The sequence below is a fragment of the Natator depressus genome, chromosome 25 (assembly GCF_965152275.1).
Source record: "Natator depressus isolate rNatDep1 chromosome 25, rNatDep2.hap1, whole genome shotgun sequence".
In the NCBI taxonomy this organism is placed as follows: domain Eukaryota; kingdom Metazoa; phylum Chordata; order Testudines; family Cheloniidae; genus Natator; species Natator depressus.
The window spans coordinates 4,356,634-4,383,950 of record NC_134258.1 but is presented as its reverse complement, the minus strand read 5'-3'; the positions used below and the strand labels follow the sequence as shown (position 1 = coordinate 4,383,950).

General features: G+C 59.5%; 1 protein-coding gene across 1 annotated transcript in view; it reads right to left on the bottom strand.

The window, feature by feature from the left end:
* Positions 1-7,847: 7,847 nt before the first annotated feature.
* Positions 7,848-27,317, bottom strand: part of UNC13A (unc-13 homolog A) — a 124,342-nt gene continuing 104,872 nt past the window's right edge. Inside the window, exons 36-43 of the mRNA XM_074939554.1 lie at positions 23,580-23,618; positions 21,762-21,791; positions 19,388-19,444; positions 18,845-18,925; positions 18,347-18,494; positions 11,495-11,587; positions 10,988-11,147; positions 7,848-9,592 (exon numbers count right to left, since the gene is read on the bottom strand). Coding sequence (XP_074795655.1) covers positions 9,304-9,592; positions 10,988-11,147; positions 11,495-11,587; positions 18,347-18,494; positions 18,845-18,925; positions 19,388-19,444; positions 21,762-21,791; positions 23,580-23,618 — 897 coding nt within the window. The 3' untranslated portion in view covers positions 7,848-9,303. The remainder of the gene's footprint in view (positions 9,593-10,987; positions 11,148-11,494; positions 11,588-18,346; positions 18,495-18,844; positions 18,926-19,387; positions 19,445-21,761; positions 21,792-23,579; positions 23,619-27,317) is intronic.

Genomic DNA, 27,317 nt, shown 5'->3' with positions numbered 1-27,317 from the left:
GCTGAGCGGGGGCAGCATGGCTCGCAGCGCTCCAACAAGAAGAGCGTTACTTAGCAGCCCTGGATCCTGGCCTGGATTTATCAACAGCCTCGGTTTGCCTGATGTGAATCCCAGTGGTAAAGGGAGCTCTGGCTGGGTCTGGGAGTGATGCGGGGGGGTCTCAAGCTGGGGGGGTGGGGCAGGGTCAGAACTACCTCAAAGCAGTTCCTGCCCCTGCCCAGCTCCAGACAATGACACCTGGCCTCTCCTCTAGAGGAGTCTGGCTGGAGACTTGCTAGGGGAGAGTGTGAGGAAGTGGGACTGTTCTTAATGTTTCCTCTGAATAGTGTGGGGGTGCCTCAGTTTCCCCTATGCAGTTCTTAAGTATCTATGGGGTGGGTGTCACGGAGTGTGGGGGAGTCCAGGCCCTGCACCCCTCTTCCTGGGATTCACTGAGACTCTCAGCCAGCCAGTAAAACAGAAGGTTTATTGGACAACAGGAACACAGTCCAAAACAGAGCTTGTGGGTGCACCCAGGACCCCTCAGTCAAGTCCTTCTGGGGGAGCAGGGAGCTTAGACCCCAGCCCTGGGGTTCCCTGTGTTCCTCCGCCCAGCCCCAAACTGAAACTAAACCCACCCCGCAGGTTCCCTGCTGCAGCCTCCGTCCACATTCCCGGGCAGAGGTGTTACCTCCCCCTCCTGGCTCAGGTAACAGGTCTCCTGTCCCCAGGGCACATTCCCAGGTCAACACTCCCCCCTCCCTGCTGCATCACATCCTCACAGTGGGGTAGGGGTGTGTGATCATTGCAGAGCCCTAGAGGGCAGGTGTGTGCAGGGGTCTGGACACAGAGAATGGCCGACACCCTGTTTCCTGGCAACTGATGGCCTGGGCCCTTCCCCCCTGCAAGGTGAGAGCTAAAGGGTTGGAGAACAAAGGAATCCGGTGACCTCCTGGCCCAGGAAAAGGACAAAGCCCAGGGGAGAAGGGGCTGGAGGGAGTTTCAGTTTCGGGCTGGCTGGGGACATGGAGTGAAGGGCAGACTGGGTTGTCTGACTCACTGCCCCCCAAAATGGACCCAGCTGAGGGGTCTGGTTCTCTGCACCTACTAGCTCTGTTTTAGACCATGTTCCTGTCGTCTAATAAACATTCTGTTTTACTGGCTGGCTGAGAGTCACATCTGACTGCGGAGTTGGGGGGCAGGACCCTCTGGCTTCCCCAGGAGCCTGCCTGGGCGGACTCGCTGTGGGAAGCGCATGGAGGGGCAGAGGATGCTGAATGCTCCGAGGTCAGACCCAGGAAGGTGGAAGCCGTGTGAGCTGTGTCCTGCGGACAGGCTGCTCACAGAAAGAAGACTTCCCCAGAGTCCTGACTGGCTTCACGGGGAGCAGTTCCAGAGCATCGCCCGGGGACTCTGTGACAGAGAGGGATACTCTTACCCCTGTACTTCAGCTTGGCAGAGTCCCCTGATTTGGGAGAGTCCAGGGCTTATGGGTCTGGGGTGTGTGCTGTGCCCTCCTGGGGCTGATGTGATAGCACCAGCCCAAACTCCTTGGGTGGCCTTTCCCTGATGGGAACATCTGGGCAGAGACTTTAAATGTTCATAAGAACAGCCATACTGGGTCAGACTAATGGTCTATCCAGCCCAGTGCCCCAGAGGGAATGAACAGAACATGGAATCGTCAAGTGATCCATTCCCTGCTGCCCCTTCCAGTTTCTGGCAAACAGAGGCTAGGGACACCATCCTGCCTAATAGCCATTGATGGACCTGTCCTCCATGAACTCATCTGGGTTTTTTAACCCTGTTGTAGTCTTGGCCTTCACAACGTCCTCTGGCAAGGAGTTCCACAGGTTGGGCGTTGTGTGAAGAAACACGTCCTTTCGTTTCTTTTAAACCTGCTGCCTGTTACTTTCATTTGGTGGCCCCTAGTTCCTGTGTTTATGAGGAGAAAATAACACTTATTTACTTTCTCTACATAAGTCATGATTTCATAGACTTCTATTATATCCCACCTTAGTCATCTCTTTTCCAAGCAGGTAAGTCCTAGTCTTATTAATCTCTCTTCATATGGCTGCTGTTCCATACCCCTAATCATTTTTGTTGCCATTTTCTGAACCTTTTCCAATTCCAATACATCTTCTTTGAGACGGGGTGACCACATCTGCACGCAGTATTCAAGATCTGGACGTACCATGGATTTATATAGAGGCAACATGATATTTTGTCTTCTGTCCCTTTCCTAATAATTACCAACATTCTGTCTGCTTTTTGGACAGCGGCTGCACATTGAGTGGATGCGTTCAGAGAATGATCCACAATCACTGAAAGGTCTTGTTCTTGAGTGGGAACACCTAATTTAGACCCCATCATTTCATATGGATAAATGGTCAGACTGGGTTCCTCGTTCAATCCCTTGTCTGAAGGGGTAAAGTTAAGCCTGAGTCTCTACGGCTTGAGAGCTAAGAGACAAACTCTGTTGCTGGGCTGGGTCGGGTCACTTCACTCCACTCCTCTGGGGCTTGGGCACACAATGGGCGCACATATGTCACGGAGTCCCTGGGCGATGCTCTGGAACTGCTCCCTATGAAGCCAGTCAGGACTCTGGGGCAGTTGCCTCTCTGGGAGCAGCCTGTCTTCAGCTCACATGGCTTCCACCTTCCTGGGTCCGACTTCGGAGCATTCAGCATCCTCTGCCCCTCCGTGCGCTTCCCACAGCGAGTCCGCTCAGGCGGGGCTCCTAGGGAAGCCAGAGGGTCCTGCACCGCAACTCCACAGTCAGACGTGACTCTCAGCCAGCCAGTAAAACAGAGGTTTATTAGACGACAGGCACATGGTCTAAAACAGAGCTTGCAGGTGCAGAGAACAGGACCCCTCAGCTGGGTCCATTTTGGGGGGCAGTGAGCCAGACAACCCCGTCTGCCCTTCACTCCACGTCTCCAGCCAGCCCGAAACTGAAACTCTCTCCAGCCCCTCCTCCTCTGGGCTTTGTCCCTTTCCCGGGCCAGGAGGTCACCTGATTCCTTTGTTCTCCAGCCCTTTAGCTCTCACCTTGCAGGGGGGAAGGGCCAGGCCATCAGTTGCCAGGAAACAGGGTGTCGACCATTCTCTGTGTCCAGACCCCTGCACACACCTGCCCTCTAGGGCTCTGCAAGAATCATACACCCTTATCCCACCACCTAGATACTTAAGAACTGCATAGGGGAAACTGAGGCACCCCCACACTATTCAGAGGAAACATTAAGAACAGTCCCACTTCATCACAACATACCATGGCGCTCAGTGGGTTACAGTTCGGGAGGCAGACACAGCGGCCGGGTGTGCTTTTCGTTTTAATGTCAGTTATAATAAAATTATTTTACAGAGCCCAAAAAAGTCAAAATAGTGCAAAACATCTCACTGTCATGCATCCATGTTTACCAGTGTTTGCTCCCGTTCAGGTCTGGACAGACACACGGGCCATTGCTGACCGATGTGCTACAGGAGCAGAAGTTACGTTTGTTTGAGTTTCAATCACATGCCGACCGGAAGTTCTCGGAGGGGCGCCTTGGAGAGGGAGCCCAGGGAACGGGTCTTGCGTCCCGGGAGCCGCAGGGCTCAGCGGGGGCCTAGCTCGCCGCGCTGCAGGCAGGGATGAGGTCAGTCAGTGCAGGGGCGAGAGGTGGGGAACGGCCAGGGCTGCTGCCGTTGCAGCCTGTTGGGTGGCAGGGCAGGAGGCTGCAGGAGCTGGGAAGGGGGTGTAAACATTGAGCTGAAACAGGTGTGAGCAGCTAACGCTTTGGTCCCAGGCATGTGCTACAGAAAGGACTGGCTGTTGAGGGCAAAGGGGAGAGGCTGAGGTCTGTCGCCCTGTCTGGGAAAGGGCATTGTAGGACCACAGGCGGGAGGGTGGAGACAGGAGCTGCTCAGGGTCAGCATCCCTAACCAGACTTGACGTTCCCAGGGAGAAAGAACGTCCACTTTGACGTCAGCCAGGGTTGACATTTACCCCCAGTGCTTGGGGCTCTACACCCCCTTGGGTCTGCCCCTACTCTGCCTGCTCCAGCACACTGGGTTTCTTTGCATAGCTCCCTGCAGCACTTCAGATGGTCCCCCAGCCTAGAGCAACCCCCTTGTCAATCTCTGTTCCTACGTGCATGCCTGGGGGCTCTCCTTGCTTGCATGTTGTCTACTTGGCATGAGCTCAGGCTGCTGTACTGGGCTAGGTCACTGCCCCCTACCCCTGCATTGTGTGGGGAAAGAAGCCCATTGCTCCTGGCCTTCAACTCCTTATGGGGCCGGGGCCTCCCTTCTTAAATGGGGGGGTAGAGCCAAATCCCTGAAGCTGCTCCTCCCCACCTCAACACTGGCTAGAGGGCTGCTAATGCCCTGGCCATACCCTGTGCCTAGCAGGGGCCTGCATGGTCTGACAGGTACAGCAGGGCTGTGCTGTTAAGGAACAGGGCTCAGGAGTGAGCCCCCAGTCCTCTGAGCACAGGGCAGGTGCACTCCTGGCCCTGCCAGCTCCTTGTTTCCAAGCTCCCCCAGGGTCCCTGCCCTCTAACCCCATGAAGCAAATGGCTGCTTTGTCCAGCTCTCTTCGGGGCAGGGCCTGAAGCTCTTTGCGGCCTTGCTGCTCCATGGAGCTTGGCTGTTTAAAGGCCCAAGCGAGGCCTGGAGCCGAGGCTACCCTGGAAGGCTTGCACCTAAGCAGGGCCCTGCTGGCATTAATATTGCTTTGCCAGGGCCAAGGCTGCATCACACCGTGGGGTACTGTGCTAGGCACTAGAACGGATCGGCCACTGCAGGGCTGTGCCCGCTGCCCCGTTTCCGCTCCCACCCAGGCTCCCTGTCCCTGTCCCTTTCCAGCTGCTTGCGTTTCCCCTGACACCCAGCGCATCTTCTGCTTTGATGCCGATCTGGGGGTGCTGTTGCAGAGGAGCTAGTTCTAGGACGTTGCACCCCTCAGCTGAAGATGGTTTGTTGGCTTTGCTGTGGGAAAACGTAAGCCCAGGTGTGAAATGGGGCTCCAGGGCTTGCTCCCCCTGCCTGAGCCATGGGCCTGTGCAAACTACAGCCCTGGCTGGCGCTGTTTGGGGGCCCTGGGTGGTGTTAACCCCGACCTTTTAGAAACCAGCTGTGCGTAGAGGAAAGCAGTGTCTGCGCTGTGAATTCTGCTGGTGGTGGTGGGCACTCTGCCCTCCTGTGCCCCACATATCTTAAAAGGGGCTGAGGGGTGCGTATGGGGCCTGGATTCAATCGGGCTGGGGCAGGATTGGATCAGGTTAAATCTCTTTGGCTGTGGGATTCAAGCACTCAGGGGTCTGTGCCAGGGCAGAGGGGCCATTTCCAATCAGCCCCTCGTGGCTTGTGACCTTGGTCAAGCTACCCCAGTTTCTCTCAAGCTCCCCACTTCGATGCCAGCCCCAGGCTGCCCCGGGAGCCCTGCTGGCAGTGCCTACCCCTGCCCCGGGAGACTGGCTGGCAGCTTGGAAAACCTGAGCTCCTTCCTGGCCGTGATAAAACACTGCAGAGGGCCCAGCTGTCCCGGACCAGTGCCAGGGAGCTGGAGGGGTAATGCCTAAGTACAGCTGTGGGGGGGAGGAGTTGTGTTAGGTGCCAAAATCAGCTTGGCCTTTAGCCTTGAAACCAGCCCTACCTCTGCTAGCCCCCGGTGCATCCAGCCAGGGAGGCCCAGCTGCCAGCCCCTCTGCTCAGCATGGGGCTGGGCTTGAAATGAGTTGGGGGTAGCAGAGGCAGCCACTCTTGGCTCAGAAGTGACCAGCCAGCGCCAGGGAGAGTAAGAGCAGCAAGTTATTAATGGAGGTCGGGGGGGTATTGAAACTCCTTAGCTATTAAGAGGCCAGGAAGGGGTGGGGGACAGATTATCCCACAGCGGCTAGTAGTGGTTCTTGCCCCTTCCTCTCAGGTACCTGCTTCTGGCCATGGGAAGAGCCAGGATCCTGCACTGGACCTTGGGGCAGCTCCACCCTGTTCTTGGAGGCTCCCAAGGTGCTGCTGGGTTTCCTTTGGGGTAGGGCTGGTGGGTGTTTACACAGTCGGGGGCAGCTGGCTGGGTTTGGGGTTCCTCTCTAAGGGGAGGGGGCTGGGACCAGGCGGTGCCTTTGCCATGGACAAGTGAGCATGGCAGAGCAGGGCACAGGGTTACAAGGGCTGCACCTCTGTCCCCTGCGCCATGTGGCCGTGGTCTGACGCGATAGCCCTTTGGAGCTGTTGCAGTCGGGTAGAGAACACGGAAAAACCATCTGTATTTACAGCTATTTACATATTTACAGAGCTGTTGGTGGGGGCCAGGCCGTCCCATCCCATCCCCTCTCCCTGGGCACAGCTCCCTGGTGCAACTCAATCCACAGCCGCCCGGCTGGTACCGGGCAGGGCAGGGAGGGGGGAGCTGGTGCCTGGGCCTGGAGGCTGCTGTGCCCCTGTTCTGCCTGCGGGGAGGTAGGAGGTTGCCTGCCCCGTATGGGGATGAGAGGCCGGTGTGGGCACAAGGAGCAGAGGATTGGGCCTCCCCCTGCCACCCTGGGCCTAGCCGCGCTGCATGGGCCCCACAGTGCCCGGTCTGAATCAAGCCTCCTGACTCTCAGACCCCTCGTCAGCGGGTGCTGGGGCACGGCTCCTGCACCTGGCCAGAGCCCTCACTGCGTAAGCAGGGCCTGGGCGCTGCTGAGTCACTGGGGCAGCCGGGAGTGAGTGTACGAGACGCTGGAGGTCAGAACCAAGCCCGGGCCCTGAGCAGGGTGAGCTCTGCCTCTGGCCTGACGTGAGGCTGTTCTGGCTACAGGATCTGGCCTTCCTGGACAGCTGCTGCCCATGGAGCTGGGCCAGGCTCTCGGCTTTCCGGGGCAAGGGCGGGGTGGCTGCAGGCTCTGTCTGGGGCCTCAAATCATCTGTGCACAGAGCACCCCCTTCCCCCAGGCTCAGCTGCGCGCCCTGGGCTCTCCACTGGGTCCAGCCATCACTCCATCCAGCTGCCCCACATGGTGGGGCTGTGGCAAAGACTCTGGCTTTAGGAACCAGCTCAGCCCACCCTGGCCTATAGGCCCCATGCACTTGGGTCTGCTAAATCAGGCAGTGCTGCCCATGGGCACAGCCCCACGGCTGTGGCGGGAAGGGCTGGAAGCTGCAGTGAAGGTGGGGATGGGGTCTCTCTCCTACCCGCGAGGTACCCGGGTTCCTGGCTGCCGGGAAGAGATGGGCTCTACGTTTCCATCTGGCGGCCGATGGCCAGCGAGGCATGGAAGAGGGAGGCACGGTCCCTGCAGAAAAATGACGGAGTTGGCACTCTCCTGCGGAGAGGGGATTCACGCTCACAGGGCCAAGGCGCGGCCAGCCAGGCAGAGCGGGTAGGAGGGTTCTTGGCACACCTGGGCTCAGGCTGTGCCAGGGAATAGATAAAGCCCACGGACCTCCCCCCGTGCTTGCAGCGCGTCGCTGGGGAACAGGCAGGCGCCCTGCTGAGCCCAGACCCTGCTGCTGAACTCCACTCGCCCCTGCAGCCAGGCCGGGGGTGGTGGGAGCTCTCCCAGGTGGCGGGCAGGGGAAGGTTTAGGGCCCCCAGGACCATCGTGCAGGGCTATGCGCACAGGGGCAGCGCTCTTTGCCCCACTGCTTTTCAAGCACCCTGGGCCCGTGTGGGCATCCCCCTGCCTACCGGCTGGGAGCACCCACCCCAGCACCACCGGGCCCTCAGCACGCCGCCAAGGCAGGAATCACGGGCCTGTGCCACTCTCCCCCTTGGCAGAAATATTTTGCCTTTTAGCCTGTAAAGTGACCCAACCTCCTCGGGTGCCTCCCCTTGTCCCACCTGCTGCATCAACTCACTTGCACCCATGCTGCAACTCGGACGTTTTTCACTCCCTCCCACCTCCACCGCCCGCCACCCAGCCTTCCTTTACTCACCGGCTCCCCCACGCAACCTGGCAAGGAGCAGCCCTTGACCCTGAGGCATCCCCCCCGCTTTGCTGCTCCTCCTCTCCCAGGGAGCCTACCCTGCTTCAGCCCCCCAGGAAGGGCTGCCTGCGGGGAGGGGGGAGATGGTGTTTGCAAAGGTGCTGCAGATGGCACGTCCCTGTCCCAACGCAGGCGCTGCCTGGGAGGGATGCTGGCGCTGCGGCTGCATGGCCGGATCCTATTTATACCTGGGGGCGGGACCCCTTCCTAACAGCACAAGGCCCTGCCTCTTCCCGGCGGCACTGGCCTCCTGCCATCTCCAGGCCTGCCGGGGAGGGAGGGTAGAGCTGGGATCCTGGTTCCTTAGCATGATGCCACCCCACGTGTGTGCGGCCCCGTAGAAGAGACCTGTCAGTGGTCCTGGTTCACATCTCCTCCTCCCCTGCCCCGCTCTCCTGCTAGCACTCTCCTGCCACTGGCCTGGGTGGACAAGATCGGCCCCAGCCCTGCTGCCTGGCCTCAGACTAAGCTGCTCTGAGCCACCTGCCCAGGACTGCACAGGCCCTGGGCATGGGGGATACGGCACAGGGCTTGGCTATTGCTGACTCAGCTTGTGGCAAGCTCTGGCGTGGGGGGCAGCGGACTCCCAGAGCCGCCAGCCGGAGCAGGCTGATGCTGGCCCGTGTGTATCCTTAGCAACCATGCTCCGTGAAGGTAGCCCTGGAGGAGGCACTAAGGCCCCGGCTCAATCTCCCTGTGCCCATTGCTGCCTGGCTCATCTCTATTGCTGAATGACGTTGCCATGACCACAGGGCGATTTAGACATGTGATGCTGCCTCCTGCTGGAGGGAATCAACCTACTCAATCATGTGTCATATCCTCTATACTGCTACCAGCTAGGGTAATTCTCCTGGAGCTCAGGGACGAGTGTGGGGGCTGGAAGGGCTGGGATCGAGCCTTGCTTCCCTTGGAAGTGGAGGGCAGCGCTGTGCCAACCTTACGGCCATACTGAGTGGCTCACATTAGTTCAAACGCTCCTGCCTCACGGTCAGCTCCAGGCCTCGGCTTCTGCCTCTCCCAGCATCTTTCGCGACAGAAACAGGTTTGGGAAGAGGCGATAAGTCCACCCCTGCCAGCAGCGAGGGCAGCTTGCGCTCCCTGGGGCGGCTGCATCTTCTCTGCCCCACAGCAGCCGGGGCAGTGCCCTTGAACTGCATCCCAGGGATGCAGGGAGGGGCACAGAGTGTCTGTTTTGATCCCTGGCACTGGAAAGTGGGCGCCTGCTTGTGGCAAGGGCTGCCCGGGGTGGGAGCTCCCTTCCCTAACCGGTGGGGGGCTGTGGACGACCTTATGGCTTTTACGTGGCTGGAGGATGCTGTAGAAAAGGGACAGGACGGGGGTGGTGCTGGGGATGTTCTACACCTGCTCAGGCCCTTAACTGCTGCCTTCCTCGGCCGAGCGCGTGTCCGACTTGAGCTTGACGAACTCCTTGGCCACCTCGTCGTTGTTGCGCTGAGAGAGGATGCGCAGGACGGTGAGGCCCGTGTCGTCCATGTGGATGCGCCGGCCCAGGGGCAGCCAGCAGGCGCAGCTGCCCCGCTGCACGATGTCCTTGAGCTGAAGCACAGCGATGCCCACCGTGCGGTCCTCCCGAGCGAAGCAGTAGTCCTTGACGCACACCTGCACCTCGTAGCACTCGGGGCCCGTCTCACTGCTCAGGGCGCTGCGCGGGAGGGAAGGGGATGGACACGGTCACCGGCCCCGCCCGCAGGGTCCTGCGTGCCAGCCGCTGCATGCACCAGGACACTGGCGCATTGCTGCCCAGGAATCAGCCTTGGGCAGGGGGGGATTGCAGAGCGGCGTTGGTCACCTACCCAGGCAGGAATGTGGACCCCAGGCCCCCAGGAGGGGCAGGGCCCTGGGACCCCGGTGGTTGTCTCTCCCTGGCAGCTGTTGGGTCCCTGGGCTACAACAGCAGCTGCCTGGGCAGTGGGGGTGGTGCCCAAGCCCAGCGTGGCCGTCTCTGGCTCTGAGGGAAGGGAAAACGCTGCTGGCCGCAGGGCGAGGTTCCCAGAGGCTGGAGGCGCCGAAGCTGAGCTCCAGCTGCCATTGCGGGCCCAGGCGGCCAGCCATGCAGCGACCGCCCTGCCACCCCAGGGCTAAACGCCTCTTACCAGAAACCAGCCGGGAGAGTGTCAGCTGAATCATTAATTGTAACTAGTAATCGCTGGGGGAAAATATCTGCAATTCATAGCGAAGGGGACGTTTCATGAGCAGCCTGACTCCAGCGATGGTGGAGCAACGTGGGGAGAAAAGGTCGATTTTTTTTGACTTTGGAAATGGTGCTGCAGTGCCTCATGGGAGCTGTAGTTCAGGTGCCTCGCGCTCCTATTTTCCTCTACAGGCAGGGCTCCCCGGCTGGACTACAACTCCCATGGTCCCCTCCTTGGAGCAAGGAAGCAGAGCCTCATGGGAGCCCCAGCCGTGGTGCCTCATGGGAGCTGTAGTTCATGCGCCCATTCTCTTCTATAGGTGTGGCTCCCCGCCTGGACTCCGTCTCCCATGGCGTACCATGGGCGGTGGTGTGTCAGGGGAACCCCAGGCCACAGTGCATCATGGGAGATGTAGAATCAGAGAATCTCAGGGTTGGAAGGGACCTCAGGAGGTCACCTAGTCCAACCCCCTGCCCCAATTTTTGCCCCAGATCCCTAAACGGCCCCCTCAAGGATTGAACTCACAACACTGGGTCTAGCAGGCCAATGCTCAAACCACTGAGCTATCCCTCCCCCAACCGTTTTTTGTGAAAAATTTCATTTAGTCAAAACCCCAGTTCTCCATCAAAAATCATCTTAGAGGGAACATTTTTGACCAGCCCTAGGTGGCACTTTGAACAGCATGCCCCCCCCCCCCCCCCCAGTGCATCAGCTGACTCAGAGAGAAGCACAGACATCACTGAATCACCACCGCTCAAGTGCAGTTCATTTTCCACTGCAAATCCCTGCCCTGCTTCGCTCATAAGATCTTGGTCTATCAGGCGGGGCAGGGCAGGGGGGAGATGATGGACGGGGGGGGGGGGGGGGGGCGGGGGGCGATTGAAACCTATGTCAAAGCCACTCACAACTGGAAGCTTTCGTTGTATTTGGGGGCCCAGCTGTTGTTCTTGGACTTGGTAGCAAATTTCCTCTTCTTGTCACTGAGATGGGGCCCAATGATGTTGACCTCGATGAAGGGCCGGAAGATGCCCGATGTTTGCCACTTGAGGTCATTAGCAGCCACGACTGCGAGAAAGGAAAAGGTGCATCAGCTGGTAGCTTGGGGCCGTGGGGAGGATGGGGGGCACTGGGAGGGCTGGTGGGAAGGGTGCAGCCCAGACCAGGCAGTGCTGGCTGCTCCTAGCCTTTGGCAACTGAAAGTTCAATTGCTGAAACGTTGTGACCACAGGAGACTCACTCCTGCCCATCTCCCAACAACCCTGGCGGCAGGGCAACATCCTGGGCCAGCCAGGTGGGGCTATTGAAGGGGTTCGGGCATGTGCATGTCCCCAAAGAGCCAGGAGGGTACCCCTGGCCTCCTGCCTCCCTCCCTGTGCTCAGAGCACTGGGCACGCCCCATGCCGGGCACCAACCTTTGACGGTGACTTTGTGTTCCCCGGTGCCAGGATGAGTGAAGAGCTCTATGTGGATCGACACCTCCCCGACTGGGTCATCCACGCCAGATCCTGCGCCGCAAAGGCAAGGCAAGCTGTGAGCCCCCCCTCCAGCCAAGCACACACGGCAGGCCAAGTTGGGCCCACCCTGCTGGAGGAATCAGGTCACCAGCTTGGGCTGAGCACCTCAAAGGCAGAGAGGAGACAACTGCTCATGGATGTCCCCCCCCGACACGTTCAGCAGCGTTTTCCTGTTCCCTTTCCCACCCAGAGCCAGCATGAGACGGCCCGGGGGCTGTGGAGAGCCAGCTGCAGCCTTCCCCTTGCTCTAAGCAGGGCCCCGGTGAAAGGAGCACGATGGTTGTCCCATTGCCCCCTGGCCCATGGAAAGTGTTTCCTTTCCCTTCCCTAGGGCGGTCCCCTGAGACGCACCACACCCACTCTGGGCCTGGTGTTCCACCCACACCGGGGCAATCGAGGAATTCCACAGCCGGCACTGGCTCTGTACTGGTTTAAGTGAGCTCGGCTCTGACCCGGACACCTGAGACCCTTCAACTACCCACTGATGACAGAACAAGGAGCAATGGTCTCAAGCTGCAGTGGGGAAGGTCTAGGTTGGATATTAGAAAACACTGTTTCATTAGGAGGGTGATGAAGCACTGGAATGGGTTCCCTAGGGAGGTGGTGGAATCTCCTTCCTTAGAAGTTTTTAAGGTCAGGCTTGACAAAGGCCTGGCTGGGATGATTTAGTTGGGGATTGGTCGTGCTTTGAGCAGGGGGTTGGACTAAATGACCTCCTGAGGTCCCTTCCAACCCCGAGATTCTCTGATTCTATTGAGTAAAGGAGGAAACAGCTGCCCAGAAACAGTGCGGGCTAGTGGGCTGAGAAGACTAGGCTGGGAGGCAGGCGCTCAGCGTCCTAGGCCTGGCTCCATCACCCTCCCGCGAGAGTCCCTTTGGCCTACAGCCCCAAAGGGGTTGAGGAGCCAAGCTCCCAGCCCCTTTGAGGAGCTGGGCTCTCCCCTCGCATGGTCGGCGTGTCTTTGTGGAGTGTCACCGGCTAACCCGGGGTCTGGATCGTGCCTAGCACAACGTGAGGCTGCTCTTGGGTTGCACGTTTAGGTGCAGCTCTAATGCCCACGCCATGGCCAAGTTCTACCCAGCAAGGCCGCGGCAGAACCAGGCCTAGAACCCAGGAGCCCTGACCCCCCCCACGTCCCCGCTCTGCTGTGCAGCTCCAGACACCCAGGCAGCCCTGCGCCTGTGACCGCCCAGCCCGCATAGGAAGCGTCACCCTGCCAATGTATTCGGAATGATGTGCAGGAGCCAGCGCCGCGCTCCCCGCCCATCAGATGGGGCAGGAGGGGGGTTCATGGCTCTTTTCGCCATGGACCATAGAGAACAGCAGGGCCCAAGCTAATTGCCATAACAAAATCGCTCAGTTATTGAGCCATAATTCACAGGTGGCAGCTCATGGCTTTGGGGACGGGCCAGGCCAGGCTTCAGACCCTGTAGTCCATCCGGGGGCAGAGGCTGGACCTCTGGGCAGGACCGTGCATGAGGCTGAGTGAGGGCCAATTACCACCCGTTTTGTTCTTTTCTAACGAGTCCCTGGGAAGCGACTCAACTTTGGCCGCAGGCAGGTTGGGCTCAGCGAGGGAGGCTGCTACATCCCCACCTGCTGCGTGGTGCCCAGGAGTGGAGGAGGCTGCCCACGGGCACAGGGGGGCTCCTGTCCCAGAGAGCTACCAGGGGCGAGCCCTGCTAAGGACACCCAGGCAGCCCCGGAGTCAGAGTGCCCTGCCTGGGGCAGACGCTGACAGCTCTGCTGAGCTGTGGGGAGCAGGGGGGAGAGTCTTATCGGCTCCGCAGAGCTCCCTATCATATTTCACCGGGACCTGCTTGGAGCCATCAGCCCAGAGCCCACCTGATTTCTGGCAGCAGCGTCTCCTTGATGATCCCAGTCACCCCCAGTAGCCAGAATGCCACAGTCACAGACTAGCAGCGCACAAGCCCACGTGACCTGAGCCCACCAGCACCTCCCCAGCCCAGCCCCCAGCTCCCCCACCCTATCCTACCCCCTGAAGGCTGACCCCCCACCCCGCCTTACCCCACAGGCAAATCCTGACCCGCAAGACAGTTCACAGTCCAGACAGGGTTCCCTGGGGCTCTGCATGCAGGTGGGGGGACGGGGAGGGGAAAGAGGATGGGGGCAAGTGCATGATGAAAAATTCAGTCCAACTGAGGGTGGGGGCAGGGGTGGGGGTACGACAGTTAAACGGTGGGTGGGCGGAATCTTCCAAACCATCATGGAAAACAGCCCCGGCCGGAGAAGGAAAGGCTAACGTCCTCTTGTGCAGGGCTTGAGTCTGATGAGCAAAGACCATGGATCGCAGAGCAGGAGTCCCTCGCCAGCCCCAGCAGCCGGCTTTTAGCCAATCACGGCTGGGCTCTGAGTCGGGGGATGGGGAAGGACACCCAAAGGTCCCTCCCACCAGGGATTAGGGTGAGCTACTGCTGGATAGGGGGGCATTATGCCTGGGCTTCTACTGACTTGCCTGGGTTGGTGACTTTCGGGGGGGAGGGGTGTGACGAAGTGGGACTGTTCTTAATGTTTCTTCTGAATAGTGTGGGGGTGCCTCAGTTTCCCCTGTGCAGTTCTTAAGTATCTAGGGGGTGGGGTAAGGGTGTATGATCACTGCAGAGGTCTGGACACAGAGAATGGCCGACACCCTGTTTCCTGGCAACTGATGGCCTGGGCCCTTCCCCCCTGCAAGGTGAGGGCTAAAGAGTTGGAGAACAAAGGAATCAGGTGACCTCCTGGCCCGGGAAAGGGACAAAGCCCAGAGGAAGAGGGGCTGGAGAGAGTTTCAGTTTGGGGCTGGCTGGGACATGGAGTGAAGGGCAGACGGGGTTGTCTGGCTCACTGCCCTCCAAAATGGACCCAGCTGAGGTTTCCTGTTCTCTGCACCTACAAGCTCTGTTTTAGACCATGTTCCTGTCGTTTAATAAACCTCTGTTTTACTGGCTGGCTGAGAGTCACGTCTGACTGTGGAGTTGGGGTGCAGGACCCTCTGGCTTCCCCAGGAGCCCCGCCTGAGCGGACTCGCTGTGGGAGGCGCACGGAGGGACAGAGGATGCTGAATGCTCTGAGGTCAGACCCAGGAAGGTGAAGCCTTGTGAGCTGTGTGTCCTGCAGACAGGCTGCTCCCAGAGAGGAGACTTCCCCAGAGTCTTGCCTGGCTTCATAGGGAGCAGTTCCAGAGCATCGCCCAGGGAGTCCGTGACAGGGGACACCAGAAAGGCTGTCTCACTGCTCCCCTCTTTGAGGGGGCATGTGTGGGGGTCCGCACTGAAGGCCCCCCACCCTCTTGTTGGGGAAGGGGTCAAAGTCTCAGCCTCTATCCCATGCAGCCATGTTGCCCATATACCCAGTGTGTGCACTGGGACCTGTAACCTAATGGCCAAATGGGTGTGTGGTAGAGGATAACAGCCTACTACTGCTAATGGCTACCAGAGCTCCTCCTGTAGTGCAGAGGTTTGTTCTGCAGCACTGAAGCAGCTGGATTCAAATGACTGTAGTGGACGGGAGGTGGCTGGTGCATACAGCTCCATCTCAAAGGTGGAGGTGATGGGACCGGGCCCCACTGCTGCTCCAAAGGGGGTGGGGGGCTGGGGTGAGGGGGAAACTCTCTGGATCCATAGCCTTTGGCCTCTGAGTGGCCAAACTCATGTCTCTTTTTCCTTTCCCTCCAGAGCTGCACCAAACTAAAACAATACCCCCCAGAGTCACATGCTGAGACTCGCTCAGTCCATAAACCGAGGGAGGGAGGAGTGATCATCTCTGTGCTCAGTGCAAGCATGGAAAACACAAAACGCAGTGACCCCTGCACCAGGCTGAATGGCACCAACACACGAGGGCTGGAATGCAAGTGGCAGGGCCAAGCTGCATGGCGGGGAGGGGGGGGCCGAGGGGATGGGGCAGCCCCACCCCTGCATTCGGATGCAGTCTTAAGGCGGGCAGGACTTATTTGCACCCGGAGCAAGGCTAGTAAGAGTCTCTGTGAGGCTGGTGAGCCGCTGGCCACATCTGGGCCCCCTCTTTGGAGCCCAGTGTTCAAAGGCCGAGGCTGGGCTGGCTCGGATTTCCACCTCCCCCACCCTGCCCCGGGCTCCCCAAAGGTTTGGAGGCAGGCAGCTGCTTTGCTGAGGCTCAGCAGCTCAGCGCTGGGAGGAAGCTCTCGGCTCTTTGCTGCAGCCGTCTCACCGTGGGTCAGGGGGAGCCTCAGCCAGCTTCCTGTCATTTCCCACCCACTTGCGAGTGCTGTGAATGCCTGCACCATGGGAGAGGGGGTCTGGCAGAGGCAGAATAAGACTGAGCCCTTGGGTCCCTGGGATCAACGCCCAGTGACCTAGATTCACAGGCCCAAAGAGACCCCTGTGATCAGAGCACAGGCCTTAGAACGTTACCCACGGATTCCTGCATCCAGCCCATAGCTTGTGGTTGAGCTAGAGATCTTAGCTAAAGACCCCCAGTCTAGGGTTACTCCAAGCGAATCCCTTGGTAGGCCGTTCCCGTGGTTAATGACCCTCCCTGGGGCCACCTCAGCAGTGAGCCAGTGAGAAACACCAGGGCTGGGTGTAGCCCTCAGTTAGTGGGCAAATCCGCCCACTTCAATAGGGCAAGTGCTGACTGAAGGCCAACTCTCATCGAGAGAGGTGCCTCGGAGCCTCTGGGCCTAAGAGTCTAGCCAGTGGCCAAGAAGGGATGACTTGGGGGGAGAGGAATTGGGAAGAAGTGCCCATTTGTGGGGCCGAGGCAGATTAGGGGTCTGGCTGGAAAGAAAGACAACCACCTCCTCTCTCCCCATCCCCAGCTGCTTTTAGAGCAGGCATTCCCCAGCCCTGAATGAACAGGCCCCCCGTAAGCCACACCATACCCCCTCCCCATCCTCCCAGCTCTCCAGGCCTTTGCGCCCCGGTCGGGGTTGGAGGGACTGTTACTAGCTCTGGCCGGTTGGAGGTGGGGTGCTCAGGATGGGTGCATCAGGGTTCGGAAGTGTTAGACGTACCCTTCTCAGGATAAATTTCTTCACTAAGGGTAAACCTAATACCTTTTCCACCATGGACTAGTAAAAAGGTAAACAGGAGAGAGAGAGGAAGGAGAGAAAGAGAGACACAGAGAGACAGAGCACGTGTAAGGGAAGGCAAAGGGAAACATTGAAAAATAGGGAGGAAAAACAACAGAGAAAGAGATCAGATCTCGCAGACAGGCGCCGGCTTCAGCTAGAGAATCCAAAACAAGACGTTACAGCGACATTGTGTTAGACAGCAGGGGGGAGAGGGGGTGTGCTGGGAGCCAGATGCCTCCAGGAGGGTTTGAGCAATCTGGGGCCAGCGTCAGCTGGGGTCCCCCGCAGACAACAGCGATTTAGGGTCTGTGGAATTTGCCAGCAGGCGTGGGCATCGCACTGCCTGGGAGGGGGCTTTTTTCGCTGCATTGTTACTCCAGGATCCCCGGTGCTTTCATACAGGTTGTTACTGCCAGCTGGGGGCTAATTAGCACCAATTGGGAGGGTGGGTCTGTGGCCTCCTGTCCCACTAGCAGTGAAATCCCACAATCCACCACCAGTACCGAGTCACTAGAGCCCTGTGGATGTACATGGCCCTTGCCAAGGGGGAGCGGGCAGCATTACCATCTCCCAGCACAGCCACCTCTGCACCCCCGGCTCGGCCACCAGACGGGACGCACAGACAGGACAAACTCCCCACTATGCCTGCCAGGGCTCCACCCGACCCCTGCAGTGCCTGGCTGGTGCCCACGTGCACACACTGGAGGGCCTGCCTGCGCCGTCCAGCACTGAACCGGGTAATTCCTTCTGCTGTCTGGAGAGTCCCTGACTCGGTTTCCCCTCCCGCAGTGGTCCAGACCAGGGGGAGCTCCCTGTGCTAGCCTGAAGAGGAACAGGCCTGGATGCGAGGCAGGAACCAGTGCTGGCAGCTGTGGCCTGGGGGGGAGCTGCATGTGGAGGGTTAACCCCTTCTGAGCTGGGCCCTGCACACGGGGTCCATCCCCCAGTGCTCCTGGGGCACGCTGAGAATTTTAAACATTTTTGGAAGTGGCCAGTGAGTTGGGGCACCCGGAGGGAGGCATCTGGAGCCTGATTTTTGGGGGTGCTGGTGGCCCGTAACATCAAAGGGAGCTGGGGGGCTCCGTGCCTCTGACAATCAGGCACCAGGCTGAGCTTCCAAAAGCTGCGGCACCAAAACCAGTGGCCACCTTGGGAAGGCCCCTCCTGCCCCTGCGATGCCCCGGCTGTCGGCTCCCCTGGGCCTGGAGCCCGGGAGTGCAGGACGCAGCCAGCACAGCTGCTATTCCTGGGCGTCCTGCAGGATCCCTTTGCCTGCACCCCAGATTCCCCTGCTGCGTGTGCTCCCTAGGTGCACGTAGCACTTATAACAGGGGCCAGGCTGCCGGCCTGGGGGCTCTCGGCCCCTTTCCCTAGCAGGGCCAGGGCCCCACCACCAATGCCCCCTGCCCACCAACTCTCCAGCACCCAGGCAGGGCAGCAGAAGGGCTGATGCCCCACTGCAGCTAGAGTCCTGTTTCACTGCTACCCGAGGAAGAGCAGGATATGCCCACAGCAGGTACCCTCCCCACAGACCTGCCCGGCACGCCGGGTGGCATTCGCTGGGCTGGGCCGGTGCCCCCATCCTGGATGCACCCAGGACATTAGGTGGACGTACCCAGGACACCAGTCAAACAGGTGGGCGCAGCGGCTGTGGCAGCCCTTGGCGGGGGCTGCGCAAAGGGGCCGTGGGGTGTCTTACCCTGAGATGACTGAGTCTGCACGAAGGTTTTGATGAGCAGGTCGGTGGCCTGCGTGTACAGAGACAGGGCATAGCGCAGCGATTGCAGGTCGGGGCTCTTCTCCAGGAAGGTCTTCTTCAGCCCCACTCCTCCGGCATGGAAATATTGCTGAGGGGGAGATAGAGGAGACCGGGTGAGAAGGGAGCCATGTGGGGGTTCAGGGAATGGTGGGCATGGCTGGTCAGCTACCCAAGGAACCAGCATGGTGGGCAATCTGCTGCAGGCACAGTCCCAGGACACCCCAGCAGGGAGGTCTCTGCTTCTCGCTCGTGCCACGGTGCTGTTGTGGGCGGATGGGGAATCCTGCTGCAGTTCCCTGGCTGGATGGTGCAGACACCTCTTCTGTCTCCACTCCCAGAGAAGGGGGGCTTTGACAGACTGCATTTATCCCACCCTTTAGCAGGAGGGAAAGGTGGGCAGGCAGCCGACCAGGTGCAGGGGAGACAGCACGGATTTACCTTGATGGTGTCCAGGGCCAGCTCCACCACGGCACACTGCTTGGGGGTCAGGCTCTTGGCCTCCTCGCGCACCATGTGGTCCTGAAACCAGCAAGTCACTCAGTAAGAGCCAGGGCTGTATCACTCCAGTTCCCAGGATGGTGCACCTGCCCCCCCCTGCCAAGCTGGGGTGACAGGTGCCTGATGTCTCTCAATTACTATACCAGGTCCTTGTCATAGAATCATAGAATATCAGGATTGGAAGGGACCTCAAGAGGTCATCTAGTCTAATCCCCAATTTTTGCCCCAGATCCCTAAATAGCCCCCCTCAAGGATTGAGCTCAACCCTGGGTTTAGCAGGCCAATGGCTCAAACCACTGAGCTATCCCTCCCCTTAATTAGCCTGGCTTCTTGCTTTATATTAACGATGTCTCTGATAAGCTAAAGAGACTTCCAGGTGCTACTGCTTATATCCCAGCATTACAATCACTGTCTAATTGACCTCTGGGGAGGAGCAGTCTCACCCAGAGATTAAATATACCCATGCTGTCCCATTCCTTTTACCTTCAGTTTGGACAGCTGCCCCAGCTCCTTGGCCGCATTGAAGATCATCTGGGTGCCCTGCAGTGCACAAGAAAGAGAACAAAAGGCGAAGAGGCTTGAAAGCGATTCTTCCCCGTGCTAGCTGATTGCACGCAGGGCCCACCCCCAGTCACTAGTGCTGGGAGGAGAGACTGCCTGGCAGGGGATCGCAGGGCAGTGCGGAGGAGGGACAATACTAGGGTATAGAATGGCGGGGGGGGATGTGTACGAATAGTGCCCTGTGGGTTTCCCTGAATTAATTTCACCAGATTCCCCTGCCGTGACGCACTTGAGCAACCAAGGGGCCTGGGGCTCCACCTGGCAGACGGACCAGCCGGCATGTGAAAAGATGGACTCCCCTATATTTGTGCCAAGGAAGCAGCGAGTTGGCAGCTCTCTGCCTGGCAGGGTCCCCAGGCCCCAACCCCTGCTGGATAGCCACAGAGATGTCTGTGACTCACGCAGGCTGATGTTAACGAACACCCTCGGAGCATCAGTCCAAATGATTTGCGGGGGTACGTGTGTAGCACCCCTCCTCCCGCTGGGCTTGGAGAGTGGAAGTGCTTGGCTTCCCTCCACTGCACGCGGCTCCGGCTTCATGAGGGTTGCTCCCCTTCCTACTCCCACGGCAGCTGTGTGACTCTGGGGAGGAGCTCCCAGAGGGTGCATTGGCCTAACCCCAGCCAGAGCTAAGCCATGACTGACTCTCTGGTTACAAAGCAGCAGCTTCTCTCCCTTTGGCCCGTGCAGGCCCTTGTGACCTGGCCCCGATGGCTGCACTGGCCAGGAATGGCTCTGGGCAGGAGGGGTGGAGTCCTTCCCTCCCTGACCTGCAGTTTGCTGCTGGAATTTTCAAAGGGGATCTAAGAGACAAGCCCTGCCCCCCCCCCCCCCGGATGGCTCCCCAGGGCAGAGTGGGAGCCAGGGCCACTTGCTCACCTTTTGCTCTGACTGGCCTACAAGGTGCCTTTCAGCCTCCCAGCAAGTCTGAGTCAAGATCTGACCCCTGCTCCCTCCTGCTGCAGGATCCCCACCCCGGGTCTGATTCTGACGTGCATGAGTCCAATGTTCACTCTTAACCCCCTGGGACCAACCCGTGGGGCTCAGGGTGGGGGCAGGGGAGGTCAGAGAGACAGTCTGACACCCACCTTGCTTCCCCCCTCCCCTCTGTCCCCACAGAGAAACGAGCCAGAGAGCAAAAGAAGAGAGGACGTTTTAACAGGAAAGGAGCTAGAGAGCGGGTGACACAGGGCAGAGACACACAGGAGCTGGGAGGCGACACACAGGTGACAGGTTCCAGCCTAGAGGAGGAAGGTCCAGCTTGCTGAGCTTTCAGGGACCAGCCTGGGTCCCCGGGGAGCCCTAAGGGGCACTCGGTGGCCATGTGATGCTCACGCCTCTGAGCGTCCTTCTAGCCTCCCTGACAGCAGTTCTGTTGTATGGGTTCCTGCTGCCCGGCAGCTGCTGCAGTGCCAGCTTGGAGAGGGCACCCCTTGGCCAACACGCTGGTCGACAGGTTCACCAGAGCTGGGGCTTGTGAAAGCTGACATCCCTTGTGGAGGGGTATCTCACAGGGGAAAGGTCACCCTTCCCCCAGTACCCCTTTCAAAGGGCTGCTCCCCTCAGCCCCTTGCAACGAAGGAAACCCGGCCCAGCCAGGCCTGGGGTGAATCAGGCTGTGGCCTGCCCGTGGTGGGGTGGGAAGGCAAAGTCACTGCCCTCAGGCCCAGCTCACCGTCTGCAGAGCCCCCCACGGAGCAGCTGAAGGAACGGCAATGCTGCACCCGCCCTAGGGCCTCACGGAGCCCTTTGCTCCCACCAGTGACCGACAAACCCAGCTGCCCCTGCAATGGGCCCTGTCCCACACCACAGTGGGGCGGACTAGGGCACAGCCGGAAAGTGGCCGCACAGTGAGTCAGAGTCAGGAATGACTCCTGACCCTAAGTCCCTTGCTCTAACCACTAGGCCTAGTCCCTCCCAGAGCCAGGCGAGAACCCAGGTGTCCTGACCCCCAGTCCCCTGATCTAACCACTAGACCCCACTCCCTTCTGCAGGGTTTGGATTGCTGGGCGAGCAGGGCCCAGCCCTGCCTACACACCCGGCCCCAGTCAGCAATGGTTCCATAGCTTGTCAGCAGAGGGGCCCCCAGGAGCCCTTCCTGTGCCGGCCTCAAAGCCCAGCCCGCGCCCCCGCATGCAGGCAGGCCAGCGAGCTGAGCCCCAGTCAGCAGCGAGATCGACGAGACACAGTCCCTGGGGAGCACAGGGTGGGGCAGGGGGTGAGAAAACAACAGCAAGAGGCACAGAGGAGAGAGAGAGCAAAACTGAGCAGGCTTAGAATCAAAGAGTCTCCTTACATCTGTGTGACTGGGCAGCTTCACCCTGCTCTGGAGAGAGAACAGCATTGGATATAGTTATCACCGTCAGCAAACCGACCCGGCCGAGGATGGACCCGCCCCCCCGGAGCACCTCACCAGGGCCAAGCCCACCAGCCCGAGCGGGATCGGATCCCGGGTCCGCTCCTCTGGCCAGCTGGAAAGAGTTGGGCCCAATTCTTTGCTGGGGTAAATCGGTGCTGTTTTTGTTGGCGCCGGCGCACACCAGCAGAGGATCTGACCCATTGTGCTCGCTGAGCTTTGTTCCACCCCCACAAATGGCTCCACTGGCTGCTTGCAGACTTCAGGAAATACCTGTGATGAGTCCACCAGTTCTCATGCAGCTCCACCTGCAAGAGTGTGCTGGGAGCTCTCCCTGCCTTCCCAGGTGGCGGCTGCAGGAGGAAGTCTACCCTGATCCCCATCACAGGTATTATGGGGCTCCGTTTGCCTTCCTGGGATGAGTAGGGGGAAGCTCCTGAATGATGATACCCTTCCAGGGTCTCCAAGCCCTTTACAATGCACTAATCCACCAACCTCTCACTACTTGTAGCCTTGTTTTACTACTGGGGAAACTGAGGCACACAGCAAGGCAGTGGCTTGCTCAAAATCACATGGCAAATCAGTGGCAGAGCCCAGGAGTCCTGGCCTCCTGCTGCTTCTGTCCACAGCACAGGTGAAGGTTTCCGGACACTCCACAGAGCCAACGAAGAGCTGCGCCCACAGGCAGTGGTTCTGTCACTCACTCTAGGGTGCTGGCTAGCCAGGGTTGCTGCTCTTTAGACAAAACCCATTGCAGGTGGGCAGGTTTGGAGGACCTGGATTTCTGTGCCCACCTGGAGTGGACACTTCTCGGCATCTGCTCCCGTGCACGGCCGAGTCCCACAGGACTCCTGCCTGCCTCGCCTTGACGGTACAGGCCACTTTGCAGGAGCAGCCCCTGGCTAGCCGGCGTCAGGAGCAGAAAGGCTCCCCCACACCTCAATATGGCATCAAATAGCTCCTCTGCCACACACACGCACACACACACACAATTGCCTTGCCTGCCACGCCAGCAAATCGGTCCCTGCCTGGGCGGGTGCCACCAGGCTCTCTGGAGGTGCACCAGCCCTGGCATTCCGTAGAGGATGGGCTTTGCTGCCTTTCCCCCAAAGCACCAGGGTTCCTCATTCTCCAGTACTTGGGGCCATGGGCGGGCGGCTCTGTCCCCTCTCTAATCATAGGGGCCAGACCATTTAATCCACAGGAAGGGTAGGGCTGGGCTGTGGTACAGCCATGCAGACGCCTTGCTGCTCATTCCTGGCAAACCGTCCCCGAGGGCCTGCTAGAGCCGTGGCTGGGCCGTCCCCACTGCGGCTCATCAGACCTGCAGCAGACCTGGTTCCCGGCACGCACCTGCTCTGCTCCAGCTCCCGGCCGCCAGTCTCCCCAGGCCACGGGCAAGACACCGCCTCCCCAGCCTGGACGCCACATGCATGGGTATCCCCAGCACACCCGATATACACAGACCCCCCCCCCGCCAAACACCTACACGTGTAACTGCTCATGCACACATACATCCCCGGGCAATACAGACCCAGACAACACAACACACAACTACACCTCTGTACGACAACACACACACACACAGTGCACATCCAGACGACACAACATGTGAAGCACGACACCCTGGTCCCCAGGCAATAGGCAGCTGGGTCTGTCTCTGCTCGCTGTACTGAGCAGGGCTAGCAGATTGATTTGGGGGGGGGGGGACGATACACGGCTAGCACAGACAGTCAAAGAAGCCAGAGGGCTAGTTACCTTCTCTGTCCCCTTGCCGTGTTTTCTCAAGAGCGTCCCCTGCAGAAACAACGTCAGAAGTCGATCAATGGTCCAGAGAGGTGTGAGTGTGCCGGGGTGTGTGTGTGTGTGTGTGATCATTCGCTGGAGGGGAAGGATGCACTAACTGATCCCCCCCCCACGCTCCCCCCATCCTCCTTCCCTTGCAGACTGGGGGACTTTGGCAGCTGGGGATGCAAAAGGGGAGGGACTGCCATAGGAGGCGGTATGGCTGCCTCTCGCAACCTTCCCGTCCTGGGCTAGTCTCAGTCCTCACCTATGACCGTGATGGTGGGGGTGTGTCTGTGTGTGTGTGTGTGGTACGGGGGGCTCAGGCACCTCACTGGCAATCCGCGGGGGAAGCCTAGCACTCGTTGAATCCCAGGCAGCTTGGCAGGGCGGCTGCGCATTCTCGCCCCCAAAACCTTGGCAGGATGGGCGCGGATTGGCCTTGAAATGGGCCAGGCCCCTGCCCTGGGAGACCAGCTGGTGTCTGCCCAAAGGGGCCCTTCCCTGCAGTGACAATACCTTGCACGTCACTTGGCCATAAGGCGGTCAGGCTCCTAACTCTGAGGGATTCACGGCACGAGGTCAGGCCCCAGGTGCCCGACTCCGCCCCGCCCCCTGCTGCTCGGGGAGGCTGACGGGTCTGCGGGCGGAGGGTGGAGTGGATCGGGAGGCACATCCCACCTGCCCGCTAGGCCTCTCCCACTGTGGACCCCTGGAGGTGAACGTGGCATTGGAGACAGCAGGGCAACAGTGCTGGGTGATGCTGCTTTTACAGTCAGCTAAAAAGGAGGAGAGGAGGCAGGGGGCACAGCTGGTAAAGGGGGGGGGGGCGTGCCTGTTCCCAGCAAAGGGGGGAGCTTTAGGAGTGTCCTTCGAAAGGGGTTTCACAGCATGGCTGGGATTATGCAAGACACCACAGCTGAGCTGGGGGAGCAGAGAGCCAGCAGTGGGATGAATGGGGGGTGGGTGGGCATCCAGAAAGGACAAAAATCCCCAGGCGGGATGGGGGCCTGGGAATCCACTGCTGTACAGACAGGTGGGGGAGCTGGAGAAGCCAAGCAGCAGCGGTCACATCGCTCTGCCCCGAGCGGCCTGCCCGGGAGGAGGAGGGGACACAAGCCGAAGGCTGCCTGCACTAGGCGTTCTTCTCTCTGGAGATCCCTAGCGGAAAGCAGGCAGTGGGCCCATGGCCACGCTGTAGGTCAGGTACTGCCTGCGGGCCTCCACTCGGGGTCTTCAGCGAGCCAGCTACCCATGCTACCCATCGCATGCAAAGCTCGTCTTCCTACCCTAGCGAAGGCGAGCCCCAGAGGGACAACGGTGAATCGCTTGGACACAAGGGCATCCCCTTTAAAGAGCTGGAGTGTCGGGGGAAGGATCAGCCCCGCACTGGCACCGTCTCCTCAGCAGCTGAACGGCTAACGCCACAATTCGGGAGGAACCGCTAAAAACGCCAAGGGGTCTCCACCCGCTGGCGCTGCCTCGCCGGGAGCACTAGGCTCCGTGTCCCGAACTGGGCCGGATCCCACACAGCAGGAACTAAACCTGAATAAGCGTCTCAAACTCCAGCGGAAACAAAAGGGGGAAGGGGGGAATGCAGCGTGGCAGGTGGCCAACAGGGCGGGCGAAAAAGCTGTATAGTCACAAACCAATAGGAAGGGAATTAAAATGCCTGACACTGAACAGAGCCTTCGCTAGTAGCGTTTCTGACTCGCTAGCAAGCCCCGTACACTCACCACCATTACATTACAGCTCCCACTTCCCCATGTGACGGGGCTGTGCACTGAGCGAGCGGCACAGCTGAGGCTGGAACCCAGGAGTCCTGGCTCCAAGTCCCCTGTTCTAAACACGTGAGGCCATTGCCTGTGAAATGGAAGAACTGACGGTGCCCTTTGAACAGGCTCCGATGACTGAAAAGCGAGGCACTGGGCCTTGTGAACAGCTGCTCAAAGTACAAATGCATGTAGGGCACCTATTTAAGAGCACTTGATTCACGCTCCGTGATCCTTCACTCAGTAATAACCCCTAGGAGGGGCCTTACGTTTCCATTCAGACGAGCTCAGTCTCATCACCCACCTAGGGAAACCGAGGCATGGGGAGGGGCAGTGTCTCGCCCAAGGCCAAACGGACAGTCAGTGGCAGAGCGGGGAAGAGCTGCCAGGAAAGCCTGGTTCTCACTCCCACACTCTGAGCAGCAACCTAGGCCTGGGCCAGCCTGGCAGAACTAAGCAGCAGAGCCTGGTTTGCTAGCTATTGAAACACGCTGCTACTCTTTTGCCTTCCCCATGCACCCTGGGCCAGGAAACATAGAGGGATTTCACACAGTCGCTCCCCACACCCCATCCCACTCCGTGCTGCTCTAAACACCAGATGGACTGCAACCCTGCAGTGCCCGGGGCCCCCAGGTTCAAGGTCCCCCCCCAGCCCTCTCTGCATCGCCCCAGTCCCCAGATTCACCTACTTCTCCTAAAGGACAGAGACCAGAGACACAGGTTGCTAGCTGAGAGTGCTGGGCTTAAGGAGTATCGCCAAACGGGCGTCACGCCAAGACCCAGAAGAGGACGGAAAGGGCTCTTTGTTAGGAGTTGCAGGACAGTCCCTTAAATAAAGATGGGCCATTGCTGGGCTGCTTGGGCCAGGGAGGGAACCAGCCACTAAGCCCCAATGCAGCACACAGGAAAGAAAGCCCCCAAAGCCCCCGCCAAGGGGCGTGCGGGCACGAGAATGCAGGTCCCATCTTGGCCTCCAATACTAGGGCACCAGCCTGCTGCCGAGGCCGGTCTGAGGGAGCTGTCCCTAAAAGGACTCCACATCTCTTCCTTCCACCCCCTTCTCCCCCCCACATTGTCCCCCGACCGGATCCAGCCATGGTGAGTTTCCGCGGCGCTGCCTGGCCCCTGGGAGACAGGCTCGCCCTACAGATTGGGGCACAGGCGGTGGATGAGGAGCAGCTGAGCAACGGGGGGACAGAGGTGGGGTCACTCGGGGAGGGAGCGGAGCGGGGGCGGGGAGGGGGCGGGGAGGGGGCGAGGGCGAGGGCAGCCACACAAGACAATAACCGGCTGAGATCGGAACCGACACACAGCAGACAGACAGACAGACAGACAGGGAGCTGCCGTACTTACAATCATCTGCCATTGTGAGGGGAGCGGAACAATTGGAGAGAACAACCGTCACATGAGTGTCACGCCCGCCTGCCTTCCTGCCTCCCCTGTCCCCCATGGCCAGCCTCACCACCACCACCACCGGGCCCACTCCCCCCATGCACCCCCAGGAATAACCCCCGGCAGACCCAGAGCTCCAGGGCGCAAGGGGCTGAGCTGGGGGGATCCCCGGTGATGGGGACTCTGGTGAGGGGGGATTCCTGGTGAAGGGGATGTTCTCAACCTCACAATAAAGGTCTATGAACAAAGGAAAACACCAAGCAATCTAACCCCCTGTGAGGCCTTTCGAATAAATCAACCCTTGCCCTTGTGTCTCCTCAACGGTGCCAAAGGCAGAACCCCCTGCTCCCCAAGGAGATAAGCCTGTGGCCATGGGCAAAATCCTTCTCTGCTGCTCAGAAGCTGTAACTAGCAATGGCTGAATCACCACCTTTCATTCTGAAAATGCTCAACACTTATCTTAAATGACCATAGCCATGCAGGGCTCACTCAGTGCTGGAGTGTAGCACGGCAGCTGTTTAGCAGCACACGGCAACGCTACGCAAGG